This window comes from Corvus moneduloides, chromosome 1, assembly GCF_009650955.1.
Source record: "Corvus moneduloides isolate bCorMon1 chromosome 1, bCorMon1.pri, whole genome shotgun sequence".
Taxonomy (NCBI): domain Eukaryota; kingdom Metazoa; phylum Chordata; class Aves; order Passeriformes; family Corvidae; genus Corvus; species Corvus moneduloides.
In genome coordinates this window covers 9620121-9634628 of record NC_045476.1, presented here as the reverse complement: position 1 = coordinate 9634628, position 14508 = coordinate 9620121, and the positions used below count along the sequence as shown (strand labels likewise).

Sequence of the window (14508 nt, the reverse complement as noted above, 5' to 3'; positions counted from 1 at the left end):
TTTCACTTACTTCAAAGTCATCTTCATAATCTGGTGAAAAATCATCAAGTCCTGTGTCTGGATTAGATATGTGTGCATCTTTCATTTCCTAAATGAGAAAAATAAATGAAGCTGTTAAATAATCTTACCAAAAAAATCTCTTACCTGCCAAATCTTAGAATAAAATAGATTTGTTGTTCTCAGCTATTTCTACATTTTCAAGCAAATATACAGCATATAGTTTATACAGGTAAATAAAAATGTATTATCAAGTGATAATTACTGAAACCAATAGTACAGGAAGAAAACCAGAACTCAACCTTATCTTGGGAACACCAACTATTTTTCTACCAGTATTTTTACTGGAAAAGACATAAAACCAGCTGTGTTGCCTATCATTTCAGTGATGGTGTAACAACAAAATAAGACTGCTCTACCCTTTTGAGGACTAGACAAAATTATCCCTAACCTACATTACACTGGGGGACTCAATCTGCTAATAAAATATTGCAAAGGTTGAAACCAAGGAAGTTGTCATAAATAAATGGCATTATTTTAATCAAATTAAAAATTTAGAGAAAGGAAATTTATTTGAAGTTATTGCTGGGATATCGTAAGTCTTATTCCATGTAAAAAGAGGATTCAATGTTAGCAAAATTATTTACATATAAAAATTATCTTATTATCCTGTTGTATCCACGTCTCTGCTTTCCTGGTTTCAACATTTGTACTATTTTATTAACAGATTGAGTCCCCCAGTATAACTTAGGTTGTGAGAAATTTCTCTAATTTGTTCTGCCTGCAAGGTCGCAGGTACTCAGCAGTGACTAATTCATGTAGTATAATTCACAGAATTTTTTAAAAAATCCTTATTACAATTAGTCAGACACCTTTAGTAATACATTCACAACGATGAGTCGTTATTAGCTATCAGGCTACTTTGGCATCTTTATTACCTTACTATGATCACCTCAGAAAATGCCTACAGAGCTGTCAGCTTTATTAATAACACAAATGTTTACAACCTTGCATCTGTTACACATGCAGTTTTTACACACTAAAAACCTCCACCTGTCAGTAGTTGTGTGGGTTCCTACTTTAAAGAATTTATAGAGAAAATATATATATTGTCAATGCAAAGCAGGATTACGAAGTCATGCTGGAATACCTGGAAGGCATTTGGAGCAACAAATACACCAAAAAAATCAACAGCATAAAATGCAAAACCCTGGAATTTGATTTAATTCTCCCTGTTGAGTCAGGTCTTAAGCAGGGATTTCACCCTCCTAGGTTGCCTCCTACTGCCAATGAAGACAGAGAAGATAATGGAAACAGAAACCAAATATAAAAGGACTGAATTGCCTATTTCTCTCCACAAACTACAAACGAAATTTAGGTCCTCACCACAGACAATTCACACTTAAAGATGAGCTGAATCAAACAGTTGAAAATATCACAAAACTTTTGAAAATTTTTATGGTAGAGTTTGGCCGTATCTGCACAGACTGTTGCAAATAAACCCAAGTCTATACAACTTCAGCATCAGGCTGAAAATTTGGCTCTATCTGCACCTGTCCATTTAAAAACAGAAAAATAACTTAAATAATTTCAAAATTTTAAAATAATTTTCTCTTCCTTAGTTTTACCTCTTGTCTTGTGTCTGTCTCCTCTTTTTCAACGAGTTTTCCTTTATCTTTTACAGTCCTATACAAAAAGAGAACGGTTTTATTGGTTAACTTGTAAAAAAGCAGTTCCGCTTCAGTTTTGTTTTCTGGGGATTTTGTTTTGTTTTAGAAAAAAAAAAACAACCTTTTTTCCTGAAAAGGAAAAAACAGTTGGAAATTTCCAATTAACTGAAATATTTCTACAAGTATTTTTATAGATCTCTATGATACAAAAGGGTAACGAAACAACCAAGTGATTAACCAGCAAAAAATTCAGAAACTTTGTCCAAATTTAACACCTCTAATTGCATCAAAAGTCAAGAAATAGTAGTGAGGAAAAAAAATTATTAAACCCACACATTTATTACTTGTATTAATATCCACAGCAAACCAGAGATCAAGATCAGGTTGGTGCAATATGCTCAAAAGCTATAAATCAAAGACTGATTTCAAACCTGTTTTTTCATTCAGAGGTCTTATTCATGAGGACAATACAATCAGAGTCAGAGAGCAGGAGCAAATGAACAACAAGCTGTGCTCCTTAATAATCTATTTGATTATTTTATAAATAGAAAGTATCAGACCTCAAGAAGAAAATATTTTTACTTCTTAATTGAGTATTTGTATATACTGCCATTGGGACTAATAAACATACGACAAGGCAACAATAAAAATTAAAATTTGGCTGGATCCTGCTGTAACAAATCAAGAATGATTCAACATTAACAGTGCTTGAAGCTGAACCAGGGTTTCAGAACATCCCACTGAACCATACTGCCTTCCCTGCCATTCAGGAATGGCTGAACTCTTCTTCCCCAGCTACGCACAAACAGTGACTCAGCCACAACCTCAGCAGCAACAGCTTCAAAACATTGCCTGCATATTCAGCACTGCTGACACAGCATAAGAGAGTCCTGTGTAGTTCATCATGCAACTTACATGTGTCCACATGACTGCATAGTGAATTTCCAGGTAGCAAAATACAGCATTTCTGTCTCCCAAACTAAGTGCCCAGATTAATATATATGTAAGTTTACAAGGACTGCAAAGTATCTCTTGCTATTAGGTGTAGAAAAATAATTAGTGGAATACAAATATATACATTTTTATCTGAATCACTTTAGAGGCAACACACAGACTTTTTTTTTTAATTGCTATTGTATTGGGCCTATGAAAAAAAAAATTATATTAACCCCAGATATGTGAGATTAAGAATTTATGCTTATTGGTTTGGTGGTGACTGAATCTTAGTAGACACCATCTAGTACATAATTATTTTAAATCTCTGAATTTACCTTACAAGCTGATGGCTCATTTCTTCTTGAATTCTCTCCTTCTTTTTGTATTCACTGTTCTGTAAAAGAAGTCGCAATATTCATGAGTCAGAAATGCAGGGAGGAAATATGTGTATGAACCTGTATTAGTAGTACTGTTATCAAACAGTAAGAAAGATTATTAATGAGTTGGTCAATTACAGACTATTTTTTATTTCAGTCATTGCTTGTAAGATGTTCTGAAAAACTGGCAGGGGCTATGGTCTGACCTTGGAAGGCTGTGGCCAGCCTGCTCCAAAGAAAGAGATTTTAACAGTACGTACTGCAACAACTCACACAAACTGGACCCAGGGACAGACAACAGTCTCAGGCATTTTTAATTCCCAAGAGAGGGACTTGACTCTTAAATTCCGTGTTATGATCATTTGCCTAAGTTTGAAAATGTATTCAATAGGTTAAGATAAAGGTATTTGTCTCTATCCATGAACTTCAGAAAACAGGGACAGAAGCATCAGAGTGTGTGTTCTCTACCTGAGTAAATTTCCAAGGAAGTCAAACCTTGAGCAAGCCCTGATAGACTCCTCTTGTCTGCTGCAGAAAGTCAGTTACAGGAATCACTCATGGAGGGCCCCTACACTGAAGATGACTGGTATTTTCACTAGAAAATATAGTTCTGAAATTTTATTTATATTGTACATCTTCACTCTTTAGGCAGCAGAAGAAACTACCCTAGACCATCTCAACTGTTGTGTGTTCCATACAACATTGGATTTCAGAGCTACATATTACTAGATATTCCCTCTCCCATTCTTGTGGAATGAACACTTAGAAAAATCAGTAAAAAATGACAAAGTTTTGATTAAGTCTCTAGAATATAACATCATGCTCCATATTAGAAACATAAGAGATATTTTGTGGGTTCAGAAGTAGAGGCAAACCGCACAAATATAAAGGGTCTATATTCACATACCTACTTACGAGCTGGACAGCTGTGCTCCCTTCATAGACAACATAAAAGTAGCTTCTATTAAAATCGTACTTTTTCCTATAAAGGCAGCCAATAAAATTTAATGGACCTCAAGCCTTATGACAAAGTGTTTGTAAAAATTTCAGAAGTCATAGCAAGAAAGAATTTTATGAATAAAAGAGATTTCTAACATTTAGGCAATTTTTTCGTTTAAGTTTTACAGAAGGAATCAATTCTGAATTAGCATACTTAAATGCAGATGTAGTGTTTTCTTCCACCACTTCAGCCTCAAATTTCAGAAAATGTTTCCTCTAAATTCTAGTATTTTTATCATTCCTAGCTTTAGCGGGGGGGTTCCGAGTGCTGGGGAGGCCAGAGCCACGACACGAACACCGATAGGATTTGAGCATCGTGCTCCCTTTACTGTTCACTTACACCAACTTATACCTACTTTACAAAGATTCACGCCCTATTCCCACGGGACAGCCTCTAAGCGGCGGGGGAGCCGACCAGTGTGTAACTTTGCCCAAGGCTGTTCAAGGCTGCCGGCTGCCAGGTGTCTTGGCAAGCCTGTCTGGAGCCTGAGGCCCCTTCAGGGCTTCTTCCGCAGCAGCCCGGGGTTGCCCAGAGTCTCCTGGGGGATCATATGCCCCTGCTCCACAAGGCATCCCTCTACACGTAGCAACAATGTATCAATGATTGAAGTAAGTGATAAGGTAATGTTTTAACAAAACTTACCCTTAGATCATGCTTCTTTCTTTCATTTTCGATACTTTTTAGAATCTTATTAGCTTCTGCGGCTGGCCCTTCTCTGTCTCCATGGGAAGATTTTTCTTTAGACCTCCTTGATTTATGTTTTTCTTCCTCCTCTTTTCCATAATGTTTATGACTTTTCTCTTTAGAAAGCCTCTCTTTTTCTGTCCCAACAGAAAGTTCTTTTTTTTCTCTGTGTCTTCTTTCTCTCTCTTTATCCAACTCTTGATGTTTCTGTAACTTGTGTACACGTTCACCTTCTTCAACTTTGTAGGCTAAAACTTTCTCAGCTTTCTTTCTTACATCACTATCCTGCAAAGAGGAAAATAATATTAAAGGGTTAAAAAGTTCTCCAAGACTGTTTTATCTTCACAAATCGATCAGTTTTTTACCTTTAAAATGATTGAATTGTAAGCACTTAATCTTTCTGTCACATGGATCTTCCAGCCATTTTTTCTTTATTTCCTATGATAACAAGTTTCAAATTATAACTGCACTTGAGATTCTGGTATTTCTTCTGTGATACTGCACACTTTGCTACAGAAAATTCTTTGGATTAGATGTTCTTCACACAAAAATTTAATTCTTGTTTAGTAGGTGGTCTAAAGCAGGATGTACACTATGAACTACCCTTGTAATAAAGGCATAAATAGCAGATGGAAACATTTGATGTAGCTGTACAAAAATGAAGCACTGTTTGCTATGAAAATTTTATTTCATGTTTACTTAAAAAAAAAAAAGAATTAAATATGTCCTGAGATACGTAGCTGAGATACGTTTTTTTTGTGTTTTGAACACTTGTCAGCACCTTACTACCTATGCATCTCTTGGATTTCTTGGGAGTTGCAGTCTGATCCAGTTTCTTCATTATTCTACAATTTTATCTTACTCAGTTATGGAAACACTTCACTAATTTCCTTTCCTTTACCTTCTGTGCTTTATGTCTTCTTTCTCGCTCTTCAGTTCTTGCTTTCTCCTCCTCTAGAAAACAGATGTATAAATTAGGGAACAAATTTTATAGTACTCAAACTCTGTATAATTAATTCTAGCATCTAGAAAACAGTATTTTAGCAGCATATTTTCTCCAACATAAGAGCTTTCTAAAAAGGAATTCTCTTGAAATTCTCTCTCCAAAGCTGGTTACTCCTTCTTCTCTCCTAACGAATCCATTCAGTCTTGTTTGTGTAATGGTAAGAGTAATGACACATGCTACTGAATTCAGTTATCACCCTGCAAGTGAATGGACCACTCAGTAGACAATGTCTAGGCACTGATCAACAAAACCAGTGGCATCCATCCTCTCTTCAGAGGAAGGGAAACAAGCAACAATTTTTTTTAAAGCATCAAAATAAAAGTAGGTTACCACAACATTCCATAACGACACACATGCCAGCAGGTACTCACACCTGCCTGTTTTATCCTCTCTGCACAGATGGGTGTGCTTTCAGAGTATTCCTATCTAAATATCAAATATTTCCAAGTACAGCAACAACCCAAAGTTACTTACCCAAGCGATGCCTGATTTCTCTTCTTCTGTGATGTTCTGTATCTCTTTCTTCAAATGATTTCAGATTATTTTGTGGATCTATTTGCTTTATCTCATATGTCTTGTATTTTTTGTCTCGTTCTCTACCACTCTCCTTGTCTTTATGTTTTAGTACACTGTGTCTCTCCTCCTCCAAATGTGACTCTTGAACCTTATCTTTGTGTCCCTCTCGGTCTCCTCTTTGGTATTCTTTTTCCCTTTCTCTCTCTCTCCTTTTATCCCTGTCCCTTTCACTGGATTTAAACCTCTCTCTCTCTCTTGTTCTTTCCTTGCTCTTCTCTCTGTCTTTGTGTTCATGTCTGTTAGGGTCTGTATCATGAACAGTCCTATCTCTCTGCAGTTTCTTTTCTCTGTGTTTTTGGTCTTCATTTTGACTATCTGCTAGTGATGCCTGAAACAAAATAAAAAAATCTATCATTGTAATTCAGCAATCTATTTTGATAAGAGTATATTCATGTGAAAAAAAATATTGCTGGATTACTAAATGTGTATTTAATTTCCCAAACCCTATTAAAATGCTGATAGGCTTAATTTGTAAATAGTAACATTATGTCTGTGCTTATTGTAAAAAGAATTAATAAATGGAATAATAAGATACACAATATAAAACAGGTTTTAAAAAATACAACACAAACCTAATATGAATATCAGTTATATAACTGACTGGAGCCTCAATGCCTATTTGACCAGGGGATAATGTAATTAACCAGTTTAAAAACACATGACAAACATGATAGATGATGAAAATAAATAAAATAGGTAATATACATTGTAGGAAAGTGAATAAGTATACATAAAGCATAGCTGTCACTTGTATTTGGGTGGCCAGAAAATCAGACCCCATTCACTGCTGTGTGATTACTGTAGCAATGTATTATTTCCATTTACCGAATTTAGAAATTACTAGAGTAATCTTATATGACTCATGCAGCTGGAAACAGCTGAGTGGACCAGCCTCTGGATAACCTTGGACTGGTGAGATTCCAGAACAGTCAGTTGCGACAAGGAACTCAGCAGCTACACATTAAAGCTCCGTACCATTTGTATTCAATGACGCAGATTTGAAGTGTCTGGTGCACCAGAAAGTGTTAAAGAGCTACTACACCACAAAGCAGAGTGGCTTGTAGAACAAACAGTCAATTCTTTATGTTTAAACCACCAATAAATTCTAGTGCTGTAAGGTAACTTAACATCAAGACTAGCAGAAATAAAATAAAACCACCTTAAGATGTTTCCTAAGTTCCTCTGCTTTCCAAGTATCTTCTTTGGTTCTTCTCTAGAACACAAAATGCAGAAGAGACTGAGTAACCAATTTGCAGAGAGAAGTAAATCATTTAACAATCAATCATATTTCTAAGGAAAGGATCAAGGTACACATGGCAAGTATCTCTGAAAGAATAATGCAAACAGCAATTTGATTTAGCTCTAACATCTATTTACAGTAAACTTCATCTGACTGGACCTGGAAGAAGCCTGAAGCTCAGAATACATGTGTAAATTGACCGCACGTTAAATATTTGTATGTAACACTGAAGGTAAAAAGCAAAAAGATAATGAAACTAATCAAAGTACACATGATGATTGTTTCACTAAAGTGCTCCCTAGTAAAATAGGTTATATTTCTTCTATTTTCATTTGCAGAGCTCCTGCACTTGGCTGCTTGATTGCTGTTAAAAAGACTAAATAAAAAAAATCCTATTGTTTGAGATCATTAAGGGAAAGGAGGAATTTTAATCCATTAAGTATTTTAACTAGTTCATTGGAGGATGACGACTATATCCAAAGTGATGTGATCAGGCTACCCTTATTTAGACTTGGCAAAAGCTACTGAAGATTAACAAAATAATCACTGGTAAATATTGTAATGATGAGTTGCACTGGTGGAAGAAAATAAACATATGGTGCCCATTTTTTTTTTTTTTGTTAATTATTTATATGGAAGCAGTATTTTAACAGTATATATATATTTTAAACTACTCTACATGAAAAAAGTCTTGTGTTTTCAAACTTCAATTTTTTAGAAGATTATAGTGGGCTGGTAAATTTCATCTAAAGTCAAGGAGAAGTCCCAAGAAGGCAGCATTTGTAACAAAAAGAAAGTGCCCTTTAAGTTTTATTTTCTTCTAATACTTTAAAAATGCAAAAAACCAAAGCATGCATATATTTGCTACTGCAGAAAGTCAGATGAGAAAGTAAAAACAAAGCTGATAATTTTCTTAAGTCAAGCTTTAACAAAGCCTAAGAAATTCAACAGAACTTGTGTGAATGTAACCTGGAAGAAAGGATATGGATGGGAAGAGAGCAGAATGCTGTATTATAGTCTCAAACAATAACCTATTTAAAATCCCTAATATATGATCACGTTTTGGTTTTAGACAATATTTATGTATGCATCAGCAAACAAAGAAAGAATGCTAATGATGCTAAGAGCATAAAATCAGCATAACCAACAGAACACCAGATAAGGCAGCTTCAGGTTTATTTCAAAGCTGAGGCAAAAAGCATGCAGTAAACATTCATATGTGATTCTCTGGCACCCCATAATATGAATCTGCCAGTTTTCTGCAGTCTGCAGTTTTTACCTCCCCACCACAACCAGAACCTGTTATTTTGTGTATGATGATTTTCCACTTAAATCTCTGCTTTTTCAGGAGTATAATAAACGAACAGGAGATATTTTATAAAGGTCTTAATAACATTGAGACCACTGTCCCTCTGCAGCTAAATGTTCATATAAAAGTGTTTAAAACAAACTTTAAAAGGATTTATAGAACTTTCTCACCTGTCTGCTAATTTAGACTACTTATATACTCATTTAAATCCAGATTAAGATTAGTTACTTAAATGACACTGGAGTTTAACTTAATTCATCCACCTGAGAGCATTCAGCTCACATGAAATGACACAGAGTTACTGAACCCAAAAAGTGCTATGAAAAACTTTACCATTTAAGAATCTGTCCTTTAATCTAAAGAAAAAGCAGTCAGTGGAACAAATCTTGCTCCTGTAGATAAACTTTGAAAGAGATCAGCACGGGCTTCTTCCCTCACAACTAGAAAGATAAGAAGTTTCCAGAACATACTGTTTTTAAGTAACATAAGAATTCAGTTAAATACAATTCTAAAGAAAAAGAAAAAAAAGAACAGTAAGACAAAATTCTGTCCTTAATTTTTAAGCCAGAGCAAAGTACTTTATTTTTTACATGTAAACATTTATCTTTCTTATTTCCAATATGAGTTGCCAATTTGAGAGCCCACAAATAGATAGGAGCACGGCTGATAGAACAGAGGCAGCAAAAGGGGGGTTCCTCAGTGTGGCTGTTCCTGCCACTGCCTCCGGCTCTTTGGCACTCACAGCGTCACACCTGAAAACTTTTAGATCAAAGTTTAACTTTCCCATCACAACTCACTAGCTCACTGATTTGGCACTTCTACTTTTTCAAGTGAAAATATCACACAGTAATTGACGTTAGCATGCGCATGTGGTTTTGCTTCCTTTATCCTGGAGCTCTACAAACGCTCAATAATTTAACACCTTAATGCAAAAGTTACGTGTGTTCCTGAAGAACTAAAGCCCGACAATTAGCGGTTACGGGAGCATCAATTACTAAACACACTTTTATCTAGAACGTGAAGCAACGGGTATTTCCTTAACCACCTATTCCCTTCAGCAGCAGGATGTGCGGCTGGTACAACCTCATCCCTCTGCGAGAGGGGTAAGGATTGCCTTGCTACGGCTGTTGCGGTGGGGGGGATTCGCTGCCGTGCCGACAAAACAAGGCGACCCGACCGGCCCCAGCAGAGCCGCGGGGGTTCTCGGGGCAGCAGAGGAGACACCGGCGCTGTCCCCCCGCCCCTGCCCCGCTCGCCCGGCCGCTGCCCCTCACCTTGTCCCCCTCCATGGGGCCGGGAGGCCGCGTCCGCCGCCGCGGGCCGGGATCGGGCGCTGCGGGCGGGCCCGCCCCGGCAACCAGGGGCAGCAGCCGCTCGCCGAGCGATGGATGCGCCGGCGCCGCCCGGGTGGCGGCAGGGCCGCGGGAGGGTCGCCGTCCAGCGACAGCGGACAAGGACAGGGGGATCCTGGGGTGCCAACAGGTCAGGGAGGTGATCCTGCCCTTCTCCTCAGCCGTGGTGATGCACATCTGGAGTGCTGTGTTCATTTCTGGGCTCCTCAGTACAGGAGGGACAAGGAGCTCCTGTCGCGGGTCCAGCGGAGGGCAACGAAGTTAATGAAGTGACAGGAGCATATTTTACAAGGAACAGCTGAGGGAGCAGGGCCAGTTTGGCCTTAAGAAGAGACAAGTGACAGGCGACCTCGTTAATGTGTATAAATATCTATGGGAGGATGCCAAGAGGATGGACCAGGTTCTGCTTGGTGATCCTGAGCAATAGGACAAGAGACACCGTGCAGAAACTGCTGCACAGAAGTTCCACCTGAACGTGAGGAAGAGCTTCTTTACTGTGCAGGTGACCGTGCACTGAAACAGATTGTGCAGAGACACTGTGGAGTCTCCCTCACTGGAGATATTCCAGAATCATCTGGACACAATCCCGTGCCATGTGCTCTGGGATGACCCTGCTTGAGCAGGGAGGTTGGACCAGATGACCCACTGATCATATTCTAATTTCAATTACTGTAGTACATCAATCACCTCTTTACTGAAACGAGGTGAGTTGGTGAATTGTGACGGGAAGACCAGATGACCCTTCCAGCCTGACCCATTCTGTGATTCGGAGCTGATGCCCAGCTGGGTTTCCACAGGTGAGAGCTCAGACCCTGTGAGTTGGGGATGGGGCACACATCCCCACAGCCCTCAAGTAGTGTTGTTCTCCTCTTCAGCACCGACCTACTCTAGGTTAAGTGTATAATGAAACCATCCCTCATCATGGCTGACTCACTTGTAATAAAGTTGTGCACAATTACTGCAGGGCAAAAATACTGTGAAAGGGTGCTCTGCTTAATCTGCCACTTATCCAGATGCTGGGTAGAGGCAGGTATGAAAAACACTTGTACAAATAAATTAAAATGGTAATAATATTCCCCCAGTGACAAGTACCAGAGCTGATTTCTGCAACAAAGTGCAAGTGGCAGCTCACCAAACACACCTGGAATGAGCTCGATGGTTGCCTGAAGGAAAGGTGTGTGCCATTTCACAGCAAATATTTACAACCCATTAACACGTGCAATTTAAAAGACCAAGTGAAAATTCCTCTGGGTTCTTTTAACTTTGTTCCCTATTTTCAGAGTGTAAAAAAAAGTTAATATGTGACTGCTACTGCTAATATTGATGGTTGTAGAAAACTGACTACTGAGGGGGAAAGAAAGCAAAGGAAGACGCATTTTTGCATTTGAGAAACATTCTTGCCATAGTTCAATGGGAGTTTGTGGCTGACTTCAAAGAGATAAAATTTAACTCCTTATACTTGGCCTTAAATAGTCAATTGACAAGTACGTACAGACCCGTGATACCTTGCCTTGTGTTCATATTTCCAGAATAAATTAAAAATGCTGTAAAAGTTTCCACTGTCCAAACCGTGAAATATTTTCCTCTATCATGTAGCAAAAAAGTAAATCATGCATGCAGTTATGAACAAAAACCCCCATCTTAATATTTTATTTAAAAAACCCAAACCACACACACAAACAAACAAAACACACACACAAAACCCAAGGAAAAAAGAAAAAGCCAAAACACACCATTAATGTAAGTATGACTCTTAAGGGCTAAATTGCAGCCACTAAATATAAACATCTATGGATACTAAAATATTTATAAACCTTCTTATGAATTATTTATCTGGTTTTGGCAGAACAATAATAATCTATAAGCATCTTTTATCGACACAGTCTGAGGGATGAACAGATTGAGAGCAGCCCTGCCCAGAAGGACTTGGGGGTGCTGGTGGGTGAGGCTGGACATGAGCCAGCCATGGGCACTCACAGCCCAGAAATCCAGACATGTCCTGGGCTGCATCCAAAGTACTGTGGGCAGCAGGGGAGGGAGGGGATTCTTCTCCTCTGCCCCGCTCTGGTGAGATCCCACCTGCAGATCTGCCTCCAGCTCTGGGGTCCCAGCACAGGAAGGACATAAAACTGTGGGAGCGAGTCCACAGGAGGCCACCAAGGTGCTCAGAGGGATGGGGCACCTCTCCTATGAGGAAAGGCTGAGAGAATTGGGATTGTTCAGCCGGGAGAAGAGAAGGCTTTGGGGTGACATCACTGCAGCCTTCCAGTACCTGAAGGGAGCCTGCAAGAAAGAGAGGGACTTTTTGCAAGAGCATGAGCTAACAGGACACTGGAGAATGGACTAAAAGAGAGTAGATTTAGATAGATTATTGGGTAAAAATTCTTTACTGTGAAGGTGGTAAAGAACTGGAACAGGTTGCCCAGAGAAGCCCCATTCCCTGGAAGTGTTCAAGGCCAGGTTGGATGGAGCTCTGAGCAACCTGGGCTAGTGGAAGATGTCCCTGCCCATGGCAAGAGAGGTGGAACTAGATGATCTTAAAGGTCCCTCCCAACTCAAACTTTGCTATGACTCTATGATTTTATACGTTCTTCCCTGAACAAATAAAAGTGGCCATAAAAGTCATCTTGGATTAACTCAAAGAGCTCTTTAGCCACAGTGGAGACAGTGTTATAAACACATGGAACTAGACATCTGCTTAGGAAGGGTCTCTACAGAAATGCTTTCCTATGTATAGAAACTGAAGGACAAAACAACTTTATAACTGAATTTTATTTCTAACAACAATATAGCAAACACATATAACTAAATAAGTAAATGTGACAGTGATACCAAAAATTGGATAGAAGAAGCAGCTTTTTTTTCAAGTTCTGTTTCTCTTGTCTGCTGTTTAGAACAAGCATATGTATTTACTGCAAAAATATTTTTAAATGTCAGTTTTGGCTGCTAATAGCTTTTTTCTTCTTAGCAGTATGATAGTATACTAGTCAGGCATCTCTAAGACAGGAGAAAAATTCCAGATGCAGGAAAGTGCCACTAGAGGGTTTGGAAAGAACTATTCAAATCTTAAACTGGGGGTTCAAACTGAAGTTTAACTGCTGCATGAGAACACAAGGTAGAATAGCACCTTTGGAATAACAATACTAAAATTTGTGCATTCTTAAATGTTTCCACTGTTGCCTTTCTCTGGTCTTAAAATTAAGAGCCAGACATGGTTAAGGGAAAAAGGGGTTTTTACTTTGGTATTTAATTAAGGATCTTTAAGGTGCACCACTTCGCCAAGGTGGAATGCGCCGAAACGCACACACACGGTAGATCGCGTACACAATTTATAGATTTTGCAAATTAGTATATTTATCAAAGATTTTCTAATGAGAGGCCTGAATGATTAGTGTGATATTTCTCCATCCTGAGGAATTTTCCCCTGGATGGGTTTATCTTAGTTTACAGGATGTGTTTTAGAGAGGACCTTGGTTTCTCAGGATAGTGTAGGGCTTTTTGGCTTCCAACTGCAAGGCCTCCAGGACATTTGGTTTCTTGGCATGATGGAATATTACGACTATGCTAAGTTATTTGACTTAAGGAATTACAAGTATGCATGTTAAAAGCACTGAGGATACATAAAATTTATATAAAAGGGTATATAAAAGGTATATAAAAGAAAAGGCAAAAAATCATCATGGCATCACCACCATGTATTAAAATAAACTACAATGTCTCACCAATGAAGTGGAGAAAATTAATACATCAGTGGTTTGACTGCTTCTATAAAATGTGTGTTAGACTCAAGTGAATACAGGCAATAAAATGACACATATCTGTTGTGTAAAGTCAGCACAAAAGGATGTCCCAGATTTTCTTTCCAAGAAAAGTGTTGTAAACAAGGGGTTTGGTAGCCCTGGGAACTTTTTTACAATTTTAGCTTCTACAGGTTTTTCTCTTGTCTGGCTTGGTACATATATCTCCTTCTCCACCTGCACTGTTATCTGAAAAACAGGAATATAAAATAGCACAGCTTTTTATATTCTGTAGTAATAAACTTTTTTTGTTTGTTTGTTTTTATCTTTGGATGTTCCTCTAAGCCTGTGAAACAATATTGCATTTTTCTTCACCTCTGTGGAATGACACATCACAGTACTATACCAAAAAGTTACTGGAAATATTACCCCTCAGAGGGACAACATGACAACTTTCCACTAGGCTTAGAAGTCATGACTCTTCTATTATTTAAAAAAAAAACCATACTTTTTTCTTTTTTTTTTCTTTTTAATGACGAAACGAATTTGTTAGGATCTAGACTTTGTAGGGGTTCCTCCCCTCCCCCCCCCCTTTTTTTATCAGCAGACATACATAAATGACCT

At 38.2% G+C, this 14508-nt stretch overlaps 1 protein-coding gene and 1 long non-coding RNA gene across 3 annotated transcripts in view; one reads left to right on the top strand and one right to left on the bottom strand.

Moving 5' to 3' along the window:
* WDR60 (WD repeat domain 60) overlaps positions 1-10340 on the bottom strand; it is a 29188-nt gene extending 18848 nt beyond the window's left edge. Inside the window, exons 1-8 of the mRNA XM_032099388.1 lie at positions 10070-10340; positions 7406-7459; positions 6145-6574; positions 5566-5618; positions 4623-4949; positions 2939-2997; positions 1626-1683; positions 11-88 (exon numbers count right to left, since the gene is read on the bottom strand). Coding sequence (XP_031955279.1) covers positions 11-88; positions 1626-1683; positions 2939-2997; positions 4623-4949; positions 5566-5618; positions 6145-6574; positions 7406-7459; positions 10070-10324 — 1314 coding nt within the window. The 5' untranslated portion in view covers positions 10325-10340. The remainder of the gene's footprint in view (positions 1-10; positions 89-1625; positions 1684-2938; positions 2998-4622; positions 4950-5565; positions 5619-6144; positions 6575-7405; positions 7460-10069) is intronic.
* On the top strand, positions 4261-10080 carry LOC116439621. 2 transcript variants are annotated; one of them, XR_004238212.1, is made up of 3 exons: positions 4261-4588; positions 7626-7676; positions 9854-10080. It is a non-coding gene; the product is annotated as an uncharacterized LOC116439621 (long non-coding RNA). The 2 variants fall into 2 exon arrangements; XR_004238213.1 differs by lacking the exon at positions 9854-10080 and adding an exon at positions 7825-8717.
* Positions 10341-14508: the final 4168 nt, after the last annotated feature.